The sequence below is a fragment of the Gasterosteus aculeatus genome, chromosome 4, assembly GCF_964276395.1.
Source record: "Gasterosteus aculeatus chromosome 4, fGasAcu3.hap1.1, whole genome shotgun sequence".
Taxonomy (NCBI): domain Eukaryota; kingdom Metazoa; phylum Chordata; class Actinopteri; order Perciformes; family Gasterosteidae; genus Gasterosteus; species Gasterosteus aculeatus.
Window position 1 is genome coordinate 4,945,953 of NC_135691.1, and position 17,200 is coordinate 4,963,152.

The following is a 17,200-nucleotide window of genomic DNA, read 5'->3' on the forward strand; positions in this document are numbered from 1 at the left end:
GAGAAAATTGATTAAAAATTGTATTAATGTATATATACACACATATCTCTGTGTGCATTTATACTAATCAAGTAATATATTTGCAGTGGTAAATGAACAAATTTAACCAGAGCTTATACATATATATAAATATATATGAAAGACTTTATTTAAAAAATAACCAATGAAAAGCTGGCGTCAAACTGTACAGTGCAGGGCAGAGATATAAATATCACAGAGGAGTTTTGGTTCCACACGAAAAGAGACTACAACTCCTCACAGCTCCAGACTGTATTTCTCACAATGCCTAGCAGCACAAAACAAAGGTTGTTGGTCTGCTGCTGCCAGTCTTTGTGCTCAAACATTTCACTCATCTTAACAAAGGAAGACCGAAAGAACCAACCAAAGATACGTGGAACACTTCTTTTTGATTAAAAAAATGAAACAATTATGAACTTGTTTGAGTCTTTAAAAGATCTCATCAGTTAGGCAGACAGAAAACAAAAATGGCCCTTTAAAATTAAAAAACACTAAATTATGATTATTATTTTTTAAACGTGCACACTTAAAAAGGAGTTTCATTGTTTTTCAAATCTGTCTCAAGACAATATTAAAATGTGGAGAGTTTGCTATGATTCCTCGTGTTCATACCAACAAATACTTTATCTTTCTCCTAATAGAAATGGGTCAATTAATGAATTTGTTTATTCCTGTCTTTTGATAAATGTGGAGTTTTTCCGTAGAATATTACAAAATATTACAAACATGACTTTACCTATAACAACGAGCCCTCTCATATGCTATCCATATTTCTGATCTGCGTCTGGGGGATCTCGAGGCATTCCCAGGCCAGCTCTCAGATTTCATCCCTCCAGCTTGTTCCGGGTCTTCCCCAGTGGGAGGCCCCCAGGCGGCGCCAGATGGCCTTATTTGATGCCCCTTTCCCTTCCACACGCAGGAATTGCGCCTCAACTCTCAAGTTCCCTCCTGACGACGGAGCTCCTGGCCCTCTCCCTGAGATGCAGTCCGGCCCTCCTGTGGAAGAGACTCACTACGGCTGCTTGTGTCCACGACCTAAGACGGTCTTCACTAAGACGGTCTTACTGCTGGATCCGCACCAATACGCCTGACGATCTACGGCTCCCTGTTACCGTCACAAGAAGCCGAGATACTCTTTTTCTTGAGGCAGGTACTTTGCCTCCACCCGCAGAGAGCAACGTATTCTCAATATGTGAGAAGCAGATCATTTAAATGCATTAAAACAATTAAAAGCATTTTAGACATGACAGAGTTTCATATTGCAGTCGGACAGTGCTGGTGGAGTTTTAAACGCACACCATCGGACTCTAAAAGAAGAGGGCGTCAGCATTTAGAGTCAAACAGACCAGGTGTATTTAAAGCAGGAACAGGAGGAATCAGTCTCCGGCAGATTTGAAACAGACTGAACGGATCCTTTTGGGTAAATTAACCTTTGTACAATCATTTTAGCATCGATAGCACCTTTCCCCTGCAGACAGTAGATGTCTGATGTAGAAAAACAACAAACACACAAACCGTTTGAGCACGACTCCGGATATCATGAAGTCAATCCAATCAATACTTTGTCCACCACGTGTGTTTTTGGCGAGTTATTCCTTTGAGGAACAGAACCCACGTTTACATTCTTCGGTAGACCCTTTGGAGTGTAGTGTGGTCTAAAAACCAATTATTTAGCCTTTCGTTTCTCGACTTTAAATCTAATTTGGTTGAAAAGCGCTCCGATCGATCGGATCAATGGAGTTGGGTTAGATGGGTGGATGGAGGGAGGCGATCACGCCGTGGAGAGCTCCACCCCGCTGTCACAGACGCCGCTGTCAATCCGAATGTCCGCCTTCAGGTCCCGAACGAGAGACCCGTCTGTGGAGAGAGAGAGAGAGAACGTCACTATTGAGTGAGCTGTTGTGTCAAAAAGCAGAAACCTGGAATGCCTCGTTCTGCTCACCACTCGTTTGCGTCTCCTCCTCCTCCTCTTCCTCCTTGTCGCCAGGGCGACGCAGCGCCTCCTCCTTCTCGTCGTGGTGACGCAGCACCTCCTCCAGGACATTCAGCGCTCTGCAGTCGCCAACTGACCTGAGACCGTCCAGCAGTTCCCTGACTGTCCCTCCTGAAACCTGCAGGATGGGAAAAAAAGGTCACAGTCAGTTAATGTATCCAAGTAAGATTATATGAACCCTGTAATGATTACTGGAGAAAGAGACAAACAAATAATTGGAGGAGTTTAAAACTAAAATAGAAATGATCCAACAGCAGTTAAAGAAAAGATTAAAGGAAAAAGAGTAGAAACAGCTAAAGAATAAAGTAAACACAACTGTTAGAATTTTGTTTAATGGAATAAGAATTGTGTTGAATAGAATAAAAGTGTTATGAATTGATTGAGTGTAATTCATTTATTATGATTTTAACTGCAATTTAATTTGGATTAATTTTTTTATTTATTAACAAGATTTTTCTTGAGGTGTGTGTGTGCAAACACGTCAGCATGTGTGTTACCTCGTAGCTCTGCAGCAGTGTTTTGGCGGGGGAAGGGCTCAGACCGAAGGCAGTGTTGAGGATCCCGAGACCCAGACTATGAGCCAGTTTTTCCCAACATCCTTCACTCTCCAGGGCGCAACACACCTGCTGCTTCACCTCCACGTCCAGACTCGCCAGGTCGCCTGCACACGCACACAAAAAAAGTGTATGACAAGATTCACATCTCGAAGAAAGATAACATTGACACATTACTGTATATCCATTTCCTTATATTGGATCACAGACTGAACTCACCTTGAGCAGGTGTGATGGATCTTTGTGGACATTTTGGTTTGTATTCTTTACCATTCAGAAGCTCCAACACCTGCAAAAACACACACAAAAAGCACACAGACACATAACGTAGTAAATTCAGTGATGCTTTAAAGAGACGGTTTTACTTGTCTTCAGTCACCTGGTGATCAACAACACTTAATGCTGCTTTAAGTCAAATCTTGGAAGTTTCAGACCAAAATTGTTCTAGTACTTAAAGACCACGTCCACAAGAGGAGTACACTGTGACATCACTCCAGTTCAGCTGCTCTTTAACCGGTTAAACTGTTAAAATCAGGCTTTTATTTTGAAAGTTGTGTATTAATGCGGTTTTTACACAAAATTGACTTTGTATTTACTGTCCCGCAAACACGTCATTGGCGTCTCTTCGGTGAACGTGCTGCAGGGAGCCAGTGTACCTGAGCGGTGGTGGCCATGTTGAGGGGAGTGGTTCCTGGGATGTAGCCTTCATCTTCCTTCTCTTCATCGCAGCAGTCCTCTTCCCTGAAGAAGAGCGGCTCAAAGTTCTCCCTCTGAGGGTCTGCCCCTGAAAAAAAAAGGCTCAGTTATACAAAAATAAGAGCGCCGGCTCACTTTGATTGTGCACTAGCTAACATCAAACTCCTGAAATAACTTGCTAAATTAGCCAGCTAAATACCAGCTAACCGTTTGTTAGTTAAGAATCTTCCGCTCTCTCTCTCTGCGCTGTTATACAGAGCCATGTTAGACCCAGAGCCTTTATGCTAAGCTAAGCTAAGCTAACTGGTTCCAGGTGTGTGTGTGCACCTGCAGCCATCAGGAGAGCGGTCAGCTTGACGGAGTCTCGTCCTGCAGCGATGTGGAGGGGGGTGGAGCCATTGAAGGTGAAGCTGTCCACCTTAGCGTTTCCCTGAGCACCAGGAAGCGATGCACACAGTTAGTTCATATTGGGGACAACGGTATAACCAATGAACCAGTATAACCAATGAACCAGTAAAACCAGTGAACCAGTATAACCAATGAACCAGTAAAACCAGTGAACCCAGTCGAGTCGGTACCTCAAGCAGCAGGCAGCCGGCCAGCGACACGTTGTCTCTCTCGGTGGCGAGGTGGAGGGCGGTCCGTCCGCAACTGCGCTCCTGAGCCTCCACGTTAGCTCCGCCCTCCAGCAGCTCCCTGAGAGACGACAGCTGATTGGCCAGGACCGCCAAGTGGATTGCACACAGACCTGTAACCGTGGAAACGGACAGACGGACGACTGTCAAACACGCCAAGCATTCTGTTTAAGTGTGAGTGTTTGTGTACCTGGTGTATTTGTGAGTGTGTACCCGGTGTGTGTGTGTGTGTGTGTGTGTGTGTGTACCAGCTGTGTTGGTGTGTTCCAGAAGTTCTCTCATCTCTCTGTGCTGCAGTAGAAACTGCACCATCCCTCCTCCTCCTTCCACCCTGGACGCCAGGTGGAGTGGCGTGTTGCCATGACGATCTGTCAGAGTAGGGTCGGCACCCGCCAATAGCAGCGCTTCCACTGCCTCCCTCTGCTGGGTGATCACGGCCAGGTGCAAAGGACTCTGGGATGCACGGAGGAAGAGTTACAAAGGCTTCCTCCTAAACTACTAAGCATTTAGGGCAGGGGTGTCAAACTCAATTGCACAGGGGGCCAAAATTAAAAACACACTTCAGGTCGCGGGCCGAACAGAATAAACATTTATTGAACACACTAAAACTAAATGTTTCTTTTAACATAAATTAGGCATGAAAATGGGTCAAGGGTGAAACAGGTGAGAAAGATATTACCCCTCTAGGGCAGGGGTTTTCAACTGGGGGGGTGGTAAGATATTACCGACCATTTTACTGACTCGGTTCTTTGAATCTTGTTCAGTAAAATGAACGAATCTTTCTTCGAGTCATTCGTTGACGGGGGCGAATTTTGCCGAAAGGTGAGGGGTTTTCATGCCTGATAAATATAAATACAAACAGACAGGAATGTTATTCTGGAATAAATAAACATAAACTTTAAATAACATATATATAAATCCACAAATATACCCAGTCAAAATGATACAAGTTTGAAATATGAACATGCTGCAAAAAAACGCCTGAAGAAATAAATAAAAATTGTGCTTTAAGTAAACATTAAAATTACAAATCAAAACATGTGAGTTTCTTTGCTTTTATGTCATTCTATATAATAAAAAAAAACTTAAATATCCCAAATGATTTTACTCTCCATAAAAATATCTCCTGTCAAAATTATACAAGTTAGAAATATGAACATGCTGCAAAACAAAACAAAACCTGGAAATATAAATAAAATGTGTGCTTATCAGCAATAACAAATAACGAATCAAAACATTCACTTTTCTTTGCTCTTATGCCATTTTATCAGAGCTGGATGCTTGGCATTTTTTTTTGGCAACAAGTTGGTTTATGTTTGGCGCGAGGTCCTGTGTTGTGGAGACTCTCAGGCTGGACTGAAGGTGCTCATCAGTGAGACGACTCCTGTGTGCGGTTTTGTTTGTCTTCATCACTGAGAACAGCTTCTCACACAGATATGTGCTACCAAACACGCACAAGGTTCGAGCCGCATGTAGACGGAGCTGGGACATTGCTGCGGGAATGGAGTGAATAAACAGGCGTCGTACGTAGCTCAATCAGCTGCATTTGAATCTGCACAGGTGCAGTTTCCACGTCGACGGCAAATGTGTTGCGAAACAACTCAAAATTCTTTTTTTGTTCCTCAAAATCACCAAAGCGTCGTGCGAACTCCGTGCGCAGTGCGCTCAGTTTATCAGCAAAGTGCGTATTTGGGAACACCGTTGTGCCGACTTGGTTCAGCATTACTTGGCAACAGGGAAAGTGGGGCAAGTTGCACTGGTGCATTTGTGTCTCCCATAAAATCAGCTTCACTTGAAATGCCTTCACTGCGTCATACGTGTCAGTGATCATGCGGTCACGTCCCTGGAGCTGGAGGTTTAAGGCATTGAGATGTGCGGTTGTGTCAGCCAGAAACGCCACGGAAAGCGCTCGGCAAGGCAGCTGAAGCGCTGCATTATGGGATCTGTAGTTTATTGTGTTATCAGCGCTTCACATCGTCGGGCCATTAGTAACAATAATATAAAATGATCTTGCGGGCCGGATATGATTGCATGCCTGGCCGGATATGGCCCGCGGGCTTTGAGTTTGACACATATGATCTGGGGGCTTTAAACATCTCTTATTCTGAAGGACGCTCGTGGAACCTTCGTGAGTAAAAAGGAGGTGATTACCTGGTAGAGATGGTTCCTCATGTTGAGCACCTCCTCTCCGGGCAGAGCAGAAACGACCTGAGTCAGACTCTTCAGCGCCTCCTGCTGGCTGTGGAGGACCGCCAGGTGGAGCCCACTGAAGGAGACGGAAGTAATGAGAGCTCTTCTAGCAAACACTTTAAGCGGACAGAACGTCCAACGAGAGAAGAAGTGAACTTCACTGACGTGTCTCCGTCCTCGTCCTGCACGCTCATCAGCTGACGTTGGGCGGCCAATAGGAAGGCTGAGTCTCCTGTGACAGAGTACTGGAACAGGGCCTGCAGCTGATCGCTGCACTGCACATCTGCATCATACACGCAAGAAAAACAGGCTTTTTAAAGGTTTGGCACTATGCAACTCTTATCTCTACAACAACACATTTCCTCCGGGAAGAATGACGTTCCATCTCATCTGCAGCGGTGTTACGGTGAATAATGTGTACATAAGCAGATGTGTACCTCTGGGTGGTTCTGGCTCCTCCCCTCCAACCTCTCCCTCCTTAGGCCCCTCCCCCACCGCTGGGCCTACGCCAACGTCCGACCCCGAGTCATCATCCGGATGTTTGTCGTCCGCTGCCTGGTTGTCCTCCGAGGCTTCAACACAAAATTTGGGTTTGAGAATGTGTGAGAATGCGCCGCCCAGAATGCATTGCGCGGCCGTTTACGTAGCCACTGAATAGGACGTGACGTAGATTTAGTAATCTCTCTTCTCACCGGGTTTGATGGCTGCTCCTCCTCCTCCTCCACCCAGACCTGCTGAGTATCCTGTGGAGAAACCTCCGCCTCCGCCTACTCCTCCTCCTCCTGCGGCTGCTCCGCCATAGTTGTAGGTGGTGAAGCCATGAAAGTAGCCTGGTAGTAAATCAAACACACCCAAGGCATCAGCTGACAATCTTCTTAACAACAAGCTACAAGAGTAGAAGGAGCAGAAGTTTGTGGAGAACCGGGCTATTTTTTTTACCTCCTCCTCCAGCAGAGCCAGGCCCTCCTCCTGCAGCAGGACCTCGTCCACCACCTCCTCCTCGGTACAGACCTCCACCTCCTCCGTGGCCGCTGAAGTCCTGGAAGTTTGGCAACGTCTTCTGTCTCTTTCTCTGCACCTCCTCCTTGTCTGAACACACAGGTTCATGTATATGAGCACAGAAGAGATACCGGTGATGTGAGGGTGGGGCTACCTCTGCTACCTGTGACCTGATGGTGGAGCTACCTCTACTACCTGTGACCTGAGGGTGGAGCTACACTACCTACCTATGATCTGAGGGTGGTAGGTGAAGGGTTTGGGTTCGCTGGTCTCGTTATCAGACTTCCTCTTTAGCTGGACGAGCACTGACGTCGGTTTCTGGAGGTTCTGGTCTCGATACTTTGGAGTCTTGAACACGATGGCGAACTGACGGCAGGGAAAACATCGTCACGGTAACATCAGGTTTAATGCTGCGGGAGTTCCTAATACTACTATTGGAATATGACTACTGATGCCCCGGATTTAGTATTATTACTAATATTTTCATCAACTGCCGTTATTCACTCTGTAATTGATGCTATTCCTGATTTTATGTACTACTATTATTAGAGATGCAACAACTACTACTACTTTAATGCCTGCTTTACTACTGGTATCTATGACAAATACTCCTACTAGTAAAACTACAACTGATATGAATAAAGTTACTACAATGATCTTTCATTTAGTGTTGATTGTGGTGACCTTGAGGACTAAAGTGGTATTTGTACCTGTCTGTGGACGTCTGTAGGGGAGAAATCTCCCATCGCCTCCCAGGTCAACCCTGAGTCATCTTCTTCATAGAACCGGACCTGGATGTCATCTAGAACCACATATTTTTGTTTTAAGAAACATTTGTGTTTTTTTCAAATGCTTTCAAAATATGCACAGTGATTTAATCTAGATTCCATAGACAACAAAATAAATAGTTTGAAGTCATCCCAGACCGAAGTGAACATTTGTTCATGTGAAAAATGTGGACACACTACAATTGAAGTGATTAATTATTAATACACAAGTAATAGTACGCACCGAGGTGGTTGCCAAGGAAGCGGTTGCTATGGATAAGCTAAATGAAAAATGTAAATGTACAAACTTTACTTTTGTATTTTACGTGTCACTGTCACTTTAAATCCTGGCTCACCTTTCTGGACCTTGTCACAGAGGAGGTAGACCTCCTCTCCTCCGCTCACGCAGCCAGCGGTCCGATCCATCCTCACGATCTTCAGGTTGGAGGCGTTGGGAGCCTCTGAGGCGAGAGAGAGAAACACACCGGGTCGGTCAGAAGAAACAAAAAAGAAAAAAAAAGCGGCGGTTTCGATTCCCTGCCGTGGACAAACCACAGCTTCTCGTCCCTGATCGTAACACTCAGGACTCTGGATGCGTTCAGACTCACTGCTGTCGTAGATCGGTTCCGACACGACGGGCTCGAGTCGTCTGGAGAAACCTCCGTCGCTGTTCGGGAGGAATGCCGTGAACATGAGCCGCACCACGCTGAGGTCCATCTCTTTAGCCTGAAGAGACGCCGCGCTGCTGATCACACGGCGCTGGTCGTCTGAGGACACGGAGACGGGAGGGGGGCGGACATACATGAGTTTAAAAACAAGGTGGGAGAAAGTCACAAGACTGAGAGGAAATAAAGGGACTGACCGTTGAGCTCTCGGGGGACTCGGACCTCCCCCTGCAGGACGTCAATATCAGGGTGGATGAAGATGCCGCAGTTATATCCCAGCCGGGCAGCCTCCACCATCCTCTCCTCCAGCGTCTTGGCCACGTTCTTCTTGGTCACGTGGAGGATGCCCAGGTTGGGAAAGCTACAAGAGACACACGTGTGAGCCTCACACCCGGACCGCTCTACCGCGCCGCGCTGGCTGTGCCAAATGTGCGTGTCCTGCAGACCTGATGGTGGAGTCTTTGGGCTGCAGGTCGGTGATGCAGATCCCTTTGTCGCACTGCTTTCCCACCAGACTGTGGGCGTGGAGCTGAGGGTGGGTGGTCAGCGCCGTCACCAGCTGGACCACCACCCGGGCCGGACCCTGGTAGTTACTGATCTGGAACACGGAGCGGTACTTCATCCGTTATCAAGTATAGCATTTTAAAGTCACTGTGGAGAAGACCAGTTGTTTTTCTTGCTTGAATCCACTGTGGTATGTGATGGATTCTTCTAGCTTCGCTGTGTTCAACTCAACAATTAGTCTTGTATTGAAATCATCAATTCATTAATATATTATTGATATAACCTGAAAATCGTTTGGAATTCTATCGACGCTACAATACTCTCAGACAAACACCAGACAAGTCAATTCCAAATTTAGACTCTATTTAAAATTCATTTTCTGGGTTGATAAAATGACCATAATAAATCTTCAATATTCTTAAAATAAAAGACCTTTATACATTTGGTCTTTTTACAATACTGAGGAACATCAAGTCTAGGCAGCAGCTTCTGTTCAAAGACACATTCAGCTTTGTGAAAACAGATCCAAACTTTAGAATAAAATGTGATTACAACACCACACCACACCAGCGAATTAAACTTTAAAAAGCAGAAAACTAAAAGATTTGCGTGTTTGTGCCCCTTTCATCTGGCAGGAGGCTGAGGTCCATCAGGACTAAGACCTCCCGCCACACCAACAGTTTCTTCCCGTCGGCAGTCGGGCTCATCAACAGAGCCGGTCCCCCACTGAATGACTATAACACTCCACCGGTCACTCCCCTTCATACTGCACACGTCATTTTAACTGTCATTTATCACTTTGTCGTCACTCGTCACTTTACTTCTTCGTCAGTGCACTTTATGCTTAAAGAAAATCCACCGTGACCGAAAAACAACCAATACGTTCAATGTCATTTACATGTTATCTCATTCTTTGGTACTGAACTTTTTTACATGAAGGAAATCCGATGTAAAAAAAAACGGAGTTCCTGTTTCTATTGTGTCCTTGTGTGCACAAACAAGTCATACCACTGCAGGTTAGTCTGCATGCAGCAGCGTTGCAAACTGCGGCGGTAAATATACGCGAGCACCACTTCCTCCTCACGGTGCCGTCGGCCAATTGGATCGCTCCGTCAGGCGGACTCAGTTCCTAGAAACACAGTCTTTTAAATGGTTTACTGGGTTTAGCGCGTCAACACTGAATGTTTGTAGCATCCGCTGAAACAAAAGGGTGGAGTTTGACCACTAAGAACAAGTCTGATTTATGCAGAAAGACCTTTTTCATTTATTTAAATCTATTTGTGTCGCTCACTCTGACCGCTCTTGGGCTCTTTTAAATCTATAAAAAGTTCGAACAGGAGTCTTTTAGTGAAGAAATGTGCTTCTTAAGCCGGCCGCAATCTCTGCAGGAGTGTTTGCACACTGGTCAGTGCGTTATTTGTATATTATAAATAATTGGAGTGGAAAGGTAAAACGTTTTTATTTGTCTGAAGGAGTTATTTTCATAATAGTTTGTGTACATTTAGTTTAAAACTGGACCAAATTGACGCAAAAGAAATACAGGCTACAAATATCCTTATATTACCTGAACAAACAGCCATTACAGAATAATGAATATGTCCTCTGAACATTTTGGTAACACAGTGTAGTAGAAGATCTGCTCACTGTCTCACATCCGTATGCTCTTTGGACTCTTCCGGTGGAAGGCCTGGAATTGATCTTGATCTTTTTGCTACTGATGAACAGGAAGGGACCCCATATGGACTGAGGAGGACGTAGAGACGCTGTATACGTCTCTGGTAGCGACCTGTCAATCAACATGTGCCCCCCCACCAAAGCATCCCCTGCTTTATGGTCTGTTTGACTATGACTTACTGAATGAACATCATGCAGTGTTGAGGAAAGTAGAGATCGAATGCATGAACATATGTGTACAACGTCTACCGAGGGAATAAATCAAGAGACGGATAGATAAATCTTCTCATAGACTTCTATAGGACCAGAGGAGTCGCCCCCTGGTGGTCACTAGACAGAATGCAGTTTTAACACATGACGCTTTGGTTGCTGCCCGATTGCACGCATCCATGAAAATAATATTAGAAGACGTTCTGTAGGGTTACCGCAAGATTAAAATGCCTTCATTCAAGATGGAAAGGCATCAAAAGTCACCAGCGTGTTGAGCAATGTGCCTTTAGCAATGACGTTTATAAAGCTGCCCTAAGTTTTAATATCAATCTTTCTGGTGCAAGTAAAATGTATCCTAAAAGTAAAAGTAAGTCACATGAAATTATCCCAGCGCCATTGATGGAAAGTCCGGTTGCTGAACGGAAACATATCATTTTAAATCGTCAGCATTTTTGCTCCAACAGAGCCCCAGGGGAGTGTTATGAATGAGAAGTGGGAGGCCTCCGGGGGTGAAACCGCGTTGCTGCTTCTGGGTCAGAGTGGGCGCGACATTGCACCTCGGCATGCACCTCTTCCTCTGCGTGTGACGCTGCTCCACTTCCTTGTAATTACATGTGGGCATCAAGGGAGGAAATTCCCAACAGACGTGAGACGGCAGAGGTCTCTCAGCGTGTGCGAGAACCCGGGCAGGTCCAGACCAGCAGAAGATTCGTTCACCCAGAACGCCCCACACACACACACACACAATCTCAGATTTTTCTATCGTTAGCGACAACATTCATTTTCATCTCGGACTTTAAACTCCATAATGTGGGAATAAAAAAAGCTTCCTGGAAGTTTCCTATAAAAACCAATGATTAAATAATAATAGAAACTAATAAGAGAAAGTATATGTAATTACTCATAGCACATTCTCATCATCCCACAAGTCCCACCAGAACAACAGGGGGGTTCCACCCTGCAGCATCAACGTGCAGCAGACACGCGCTGATCTGACGCGCCGCTAAGACTAAACCAAGACAGAGAAAGAAATCTGTGCTTCTTATCTCAAACACATCCAAATAAATATAGTTTAAATGCATTTCTTTGTTTAATTGAGCATGTGAATGTTTTCCACCATCCATGTGGGCTCCAACAATGTATTAAAATGCCTTTTAAATAATAAATAAATCATTTTACATCCTCAGGCAGACAGACAAGATAAAGGTGTGACTGCTTTTCTCTGTTAGATCATATAATATTAAACTAAATATTATATAAACCAGACACTAATTAACATCACATCTTAACACCTTAACTTTTCAGATATTGTATAGATAAAATTTCGAAAATAACCTACAGATTAATCGAGTGTCACAACTCCGTCCGTTGGGACGCATCGAACGTCTGGATTGACAGGAATCTGGGGATTTCCCCGTCGCTTCTGGTTTTAGCTTCAAACACCAGACACCAAGCGAATCGACATGACGGAGGGAAGGGGCCGGGGGGGGGGGGGGGGGGGGGGGTCTCAACTCAAGGTCCAACCCGCCACAGGAAGTGGTCTGGATGTAGTTTAAAAACACAATGAAATCACAAAACAATTCTGAAAGATCTGATTTCCAAGAGTTGAGGTAATTGGGGAAATCCCAAAGTTGGAATAAGATTTCTTCTTAAATGTAGCGAGCAAACAGGTTTCTGTGAAACCAAAACCTGTGGATCAGATTCAAAAGGGGGGTTTGTGTGAAACACAATGAGGCTGATGGATTAGAACAAATCAATTGTCTATCAATCAATATCTCAATAAAAAAGGTAAATTTTACGCAGGAGACCTTTAATAAAAGGTCAAAATGTAGTTATAGCTAACATATAATAATCCTGTATTGATTGCAGCACAAAAAAATATAACAGTGAGAAGGAGAATAAGAAGAGGAGCAGCAGTGTAAACTATATCAGATACATTTGAGTCATGAGTGTATTACACAACTATAGATGAACAACATTTTTGTAAGCCTCATCGTTTCACTCAGAAACAAAGTTTAAATTTCACCTGCCGGACAGGTGAGCTCTGAACGACGCTCGCTCGAGGACTGACGCTAATAAAGCCTTGAGTTTGGCGATGTCGCCGCCCCCATCTTGTCAAGTGACAAGGAAGTGACCATATGTGGACTTGGGACGTGGTTCGCCCCGCCCTAAAGCCTCCCCTCCTTTATGGTCTGTTTGACACGGACCACCTTTTACTAAATGAACATCGTGCTGTAACAAAAGAAGACTTGAAGCCAGAGATTGGGACCATGAACTGTTTGCCATGTTTACTGAGGGAATAAACGAAGAGGGAAGTAGGGTCATTTTCACATAGACTTCTATAGGACCAGAGGAGTCGCCCCCTGGTGGTCACCTGAGAGATTGCACGGACCTCAGAGGCTCTGTGAGAGCGAGGGGAGCGTTACCTTGACGGCGGGGTAGGTCTTGCTTGTCTTCTCGCTGGAGGCTCCTGGCAGGCCTCCGTGAGACGGACCTTCACAGCCGTACCTGAACCTGAAGCCCCGCTGGGAGACAAACGGAGACAAATACCGACCATTAGCACGCGTTGACAAGCACGACTGACAAGCAAGAGCACAAACAGAAGATCCTCTGCAGTTAAATCTGAAAGGTCTCCATGTGTAAAAAAAAAAAAAAAAACGTTTTGTACTCGCTGAAAAGCATGTTTTCCTTAAACAACTAAAGCATTCATCACAGCCAGAAGATGTAATCAACATAATTATCGTCATAATTTCATCTGACCGACTGCAAGAAGCCAAGACGAAAGTTCTGAGCTCTTCAGTGTAACTGGGAAGCAACGATTGATGAATTATTGTGCTGCCAACTCATTGTGATCATTCATATTCTTACTTGTTTCGGTTGCTCCACGATCTGCAGGAAGGGTCCGTCCACTGAAACCACACCGCAACTAAATCAGTCAAACATTCAGCACCATGAGAGTAATTAAACTTTATAGACTCCTTTTAGCTCTCAGCCACTAATATACGATCCTTGTAAAAATACTTCATTCATGTTTGATTAATGATCAACTGATAATTTCAGGAGTATAAATGTCCTTAAATGATTTCCTGCTTTGAATCATAATCTTTTTGCTTTATATTGAAACGTTTTACTACAGAGTAAACAGGTAAATAGGGTGCGGGTTCAACCCCTTGGAGTAGTACTCGTACGTTGCGGTATTTGTACTTAAACTGAGGGTACAGAAGTATTTCTTTCGGTTGGTGGGTGAGTCACAAAGTTTTCATCTTTACTTCGGGGTAAGAAACACAGCGAGAGGAAGTGAGAGTGGAGGAACTCGGCTTTCACTTCGTCACACGGAGACGTTTCAGACAGGAAGCTGATGTTTCAGGTTTTCACTCCACAGCTGGTTCATCCCAAAATAATGTTAATTTATGCTCCACTGTATCCATCTGATACAAACACTCAACATTTAACTTTCATATTGTATATGTACTAAACGTAACATGTAATAGAAAAATGTTAATGTGTTTGTAATAACGTAAAAAGCAATAATGTATCAGTATTAATGTTAATGGAGTTAATATGTTAGTAGTAATAATATTAATGTTAATACATTGGTAGTGATATTATGAATAAAATGGTAGTAATGTTTTTTAGGCCAAACTTGACTAACTGACTTCCTGTGTGCACCTTCCTTTCTCCCTTTCCCCGCTCACACCGCCTTTCAGCCAAATACCAGGAAATAAAAGAACCTTTTTGATGAAAAACATCTGCAGCAAAGCCTGAAACTGTTCATGATAAACGTTTAAGCACATTAACTTAATAGCAAACTGTCAAACCTCACACGTTTTCATTTTGGAACCAAACTACATCTGCTTTTTTGTGGTTTTTAAATTCGTCCCATCAGCACAGTTTAAAACACAGGTTAATAATTACACAGACACCCACACAGAAACCCAGAGACAGAGATAAAGAGCGAGAGAGACAAAAAACTTTTACACACTCAAACAACTTACAAAGTAATTGTATTGATATTAAGTAAGATATGTTATTTTAAAAGGTTGGAACAAGGAGTCAAATAATGTGAAACAATTTTGATAGTAAAAAAATGTATTTTATATTATTAATGATGTTAACGTAGTATCAATAATACTACTAATAAAAAGTATGTTAATATTAATATAATTAATAATATGAATATCTTGCAATATAGTTTAATGCAAGAAGTATAATGACAATAATATGAATATGTTACTATTAATAAATGACAATGCACTATAACGTATACACAACATATTTATAAAATAAAACACACACTAGATCTGTTGTTTTCACTTTGATATCTGAGGATAAAAGGAAACCGGCTATTAGTGACCATCCGCTGCTTATAGAGCATCACACCCTTGGAGACATTAAGCCTTACTGACTGACAGCAGGTGTGAAGGTGAGACGCTCACCTGTCCGCAGGGAGGCGGTCTGAGACATTGCGGGGAAATGTGGGAAGTCCCAGATGGAATCCATCACGATGTTGTCAAAAATCTGAAAGAGCAAGTGGGACGTGAAGTTGGGACGCCGCGAGGTGAAGACTCTCCTCACACATACTTTATCATTTTTCATTATTTTCTAAATTCATCTAAGTAGATGCTGTGAAGATGAAGTTAGAGGGGAGTTTACCTGGTTGGAGGGATGAGAGTAGTGGTCGTCCGCAGCCATAATGTCTGCAGGTCAAAGGTCAAAACACAACCATTACACCCAGATGGTGACATGCAGTTATAATTACAAACAAAAAGCTAATGATGTAGACAAACAATATAAAACAAACAGTTACTATTTACAATTTGACATTTTAAAACCCCAAAGTCCTGAAAGGATTTTGAGTTACACCACCATTTATTCAAAGTGTTTTTTATTTATTTTCATGGTGTTTTATTCATTTGTATTATTAATGTAAATAATAGTTTTGTTCGTTGAACCCATCTGTATTTAACGAACAATGCATTAATCCTAATACGTGCATTTGTTTCACTTTAGCTAATATGTAGTGTCATTGTTATTGCAGTTATTAAATAATCCCTCTGACACTTGTAGCCTCATGAACGCGTCCGTGTGATCCGCGCTAGCCCCGCGGGCTAACAGCTAGCTGGCGCCGCCGGACCGTTGTTGTTGTTCGCATCGTTAAAGCGGCCGTTTGGACAATACACTTGAATTATCAGCTAACGCGTCTACATTACCGACACGAACAAAGCGACTGTGTGAGCGTTGGCTTCGTGAAACAGAACGAGTCACGACGCCACCTGTCCTAGCTAGCAGGGAGCTAGCGCCCAGAAGGCTCCGTATCACGGATCTCCGTTCAGAAACCTGCCAGTTTAACGGTTCTTCCTCTAATCGGAGAGGAACTTCAACTGCGGAATACACACTATTGTACTTGTTGGTCATGTGTATCCGGTCGTGCTTTCGGCGCGTGTAAAAACAACATAAAGTTTCAGCTCCTCACTTTTTTTGTTCCTGCCAAGAAAACGTGGAGTGCGGTGAAGTTAGGGCTCCACGGGTGAAACTAACGCGATTTCCGCATTAAAGACTCCTAACCGAAGACCTCCACGTTCCATATACGAGCCGAATTCACCGGTGGCTTCCTCAGACACAAAATATATATTTAGTGCTGATGCAAGACACTCTCCCGTTTGCTGACGAGACGAAAAACGTCAAGTTCCCATTTTTAACGCCGAGGTTTGGGGTGACGTTCTGAGCGCAACCTGGCTCACAAGGAAGTGAGCAGCACAACAAAGCGAAGCGCCCGTTGTAACGGGTCACGGTTAAACGATGCTAACGACCACGGAAACACAGCCAACTGTGACGTGAAGCGGGTAGTTAAGGCGATCTCACCTGGTTACCTCAGGTTATCGGTCGGGTTCTCAACATTAACTTGTGAGTGACAGTCCTTCAATGCGCCTCACTTCTGTTGACTTCTGTACATCGTGCCGAACCTCCGGGTCCATTTACGGCGACCGGGTTCAACTGCGCCGCGTCACGACGCGACGCGACCGCGTCATGACCGTTTCAATTAAGAGAAAGACGGCTTTATGACGTGAGGGCTACGCAATGCTTTAAATCCTGAGCAGGTCGAAGTTTTTCTCTCGGTTTGTTCGTAAGATTTATTTCCTTCCCCAATGGAAAATCCCTGTGACGTAGAGAGAAGAGGTAAACATGGAGGAGGTTTCACTCTGAGGCCAAAAATATATAGTCCATATACATCCTACATATAAGTATATAAGTACATATATATATACTTATAATTATTTTAAATATGTATATTTTC

At 43.9% G+C, this 17,200-nt stretch overlaps 1 protein-coding gene across 5 annotated transcripts; it reads right to left on the reverse strand.

The window, feature by feature from the left end:
* Positions 1–124: 124 nt before the first annotated feature.
* On the reverse strand, positions 125–17,078 carry nfkb1 (nuclear factor of kappa light polypeptide gene enhancer in B-cells 1). 5 transcript variants are annotated; one of them, XM_040173161.2, is made up of 24 exons: positions 16,768–17,078; positions 15,559–15,602; positions 15,342–15,423; positions 13,774–13,814; positions 13,332–13,430; positions 8,964–9,115; positions 8,715–8,878; positions 8,461–8,619; positions 8,209–8,313; positions 7,796–7,887; positions 7,313–7,451; positions 7,026–7,175; positions 6,779–6,916; positions 6,524–6,658; positions 6,252–6,369; positions 6,048–6,162; positions 4,145–4,349; positions 3,840–4,009; positions 3,589–3,691; positions 3,222–3,349; positions 2,785–2,854; positions 2,509–2,672; positions 1,961–2,129; positions 125–1,875 (listed from the first exon to the last, which is right to left on the reverse strand). In XM_040173161.2, the coding sequence occupies exons 2-24, from the start codon at positions 15,595–15,597 to the stop codon at positions 1,790–1,792; spliced, it is 2,823 nt and encodes a 940-aa protein (XP_040029095.2). In that variant the 5' UTR covers positions 15,598–15,602; positions 16,768–17,078; the 3' UTR covers positions 125–1,789. The 5 variants fall into 5 exon arrangements, with proteins under 5 accessions (XP_040029095.2, XP_040029096.2, XP_040029097.2 ...); XM_040173162.2 differs by having other exon boundaries at positions 16,776–17,071; XM_040173163.2 differs by lacking the exon at positions 16,768–17,078 and adding an exon at positions 16,379–16,660.
* Between the last annotated feature and the right edge of the window lie 122 nt (positions 17,079–17,200).

Coding starts and splice junctions, on each gene's coding strand:
- nfkb1 (XM_040173159.2), bottom strand. CDS start 16,320: ATGACCAACAAGTACAATAGTGTGTATTCCGCAGTTGAAGTTCCTCTC. Junction 8,620..8,714: donor AGTCCCCCGAGAGCTCAACG/GTCAGTCCCTTT, acceptor CCGTGTCCTCAG/ACGACCAGCGCCGTGTGATC. Junction 3,692..3,839: donor CCGGCTGCCTGCTGCTTGAG/GTACCGACTCGA, acceptor CCTGGTGCTCAG/GGAAACGCTAAGGTGGACAG.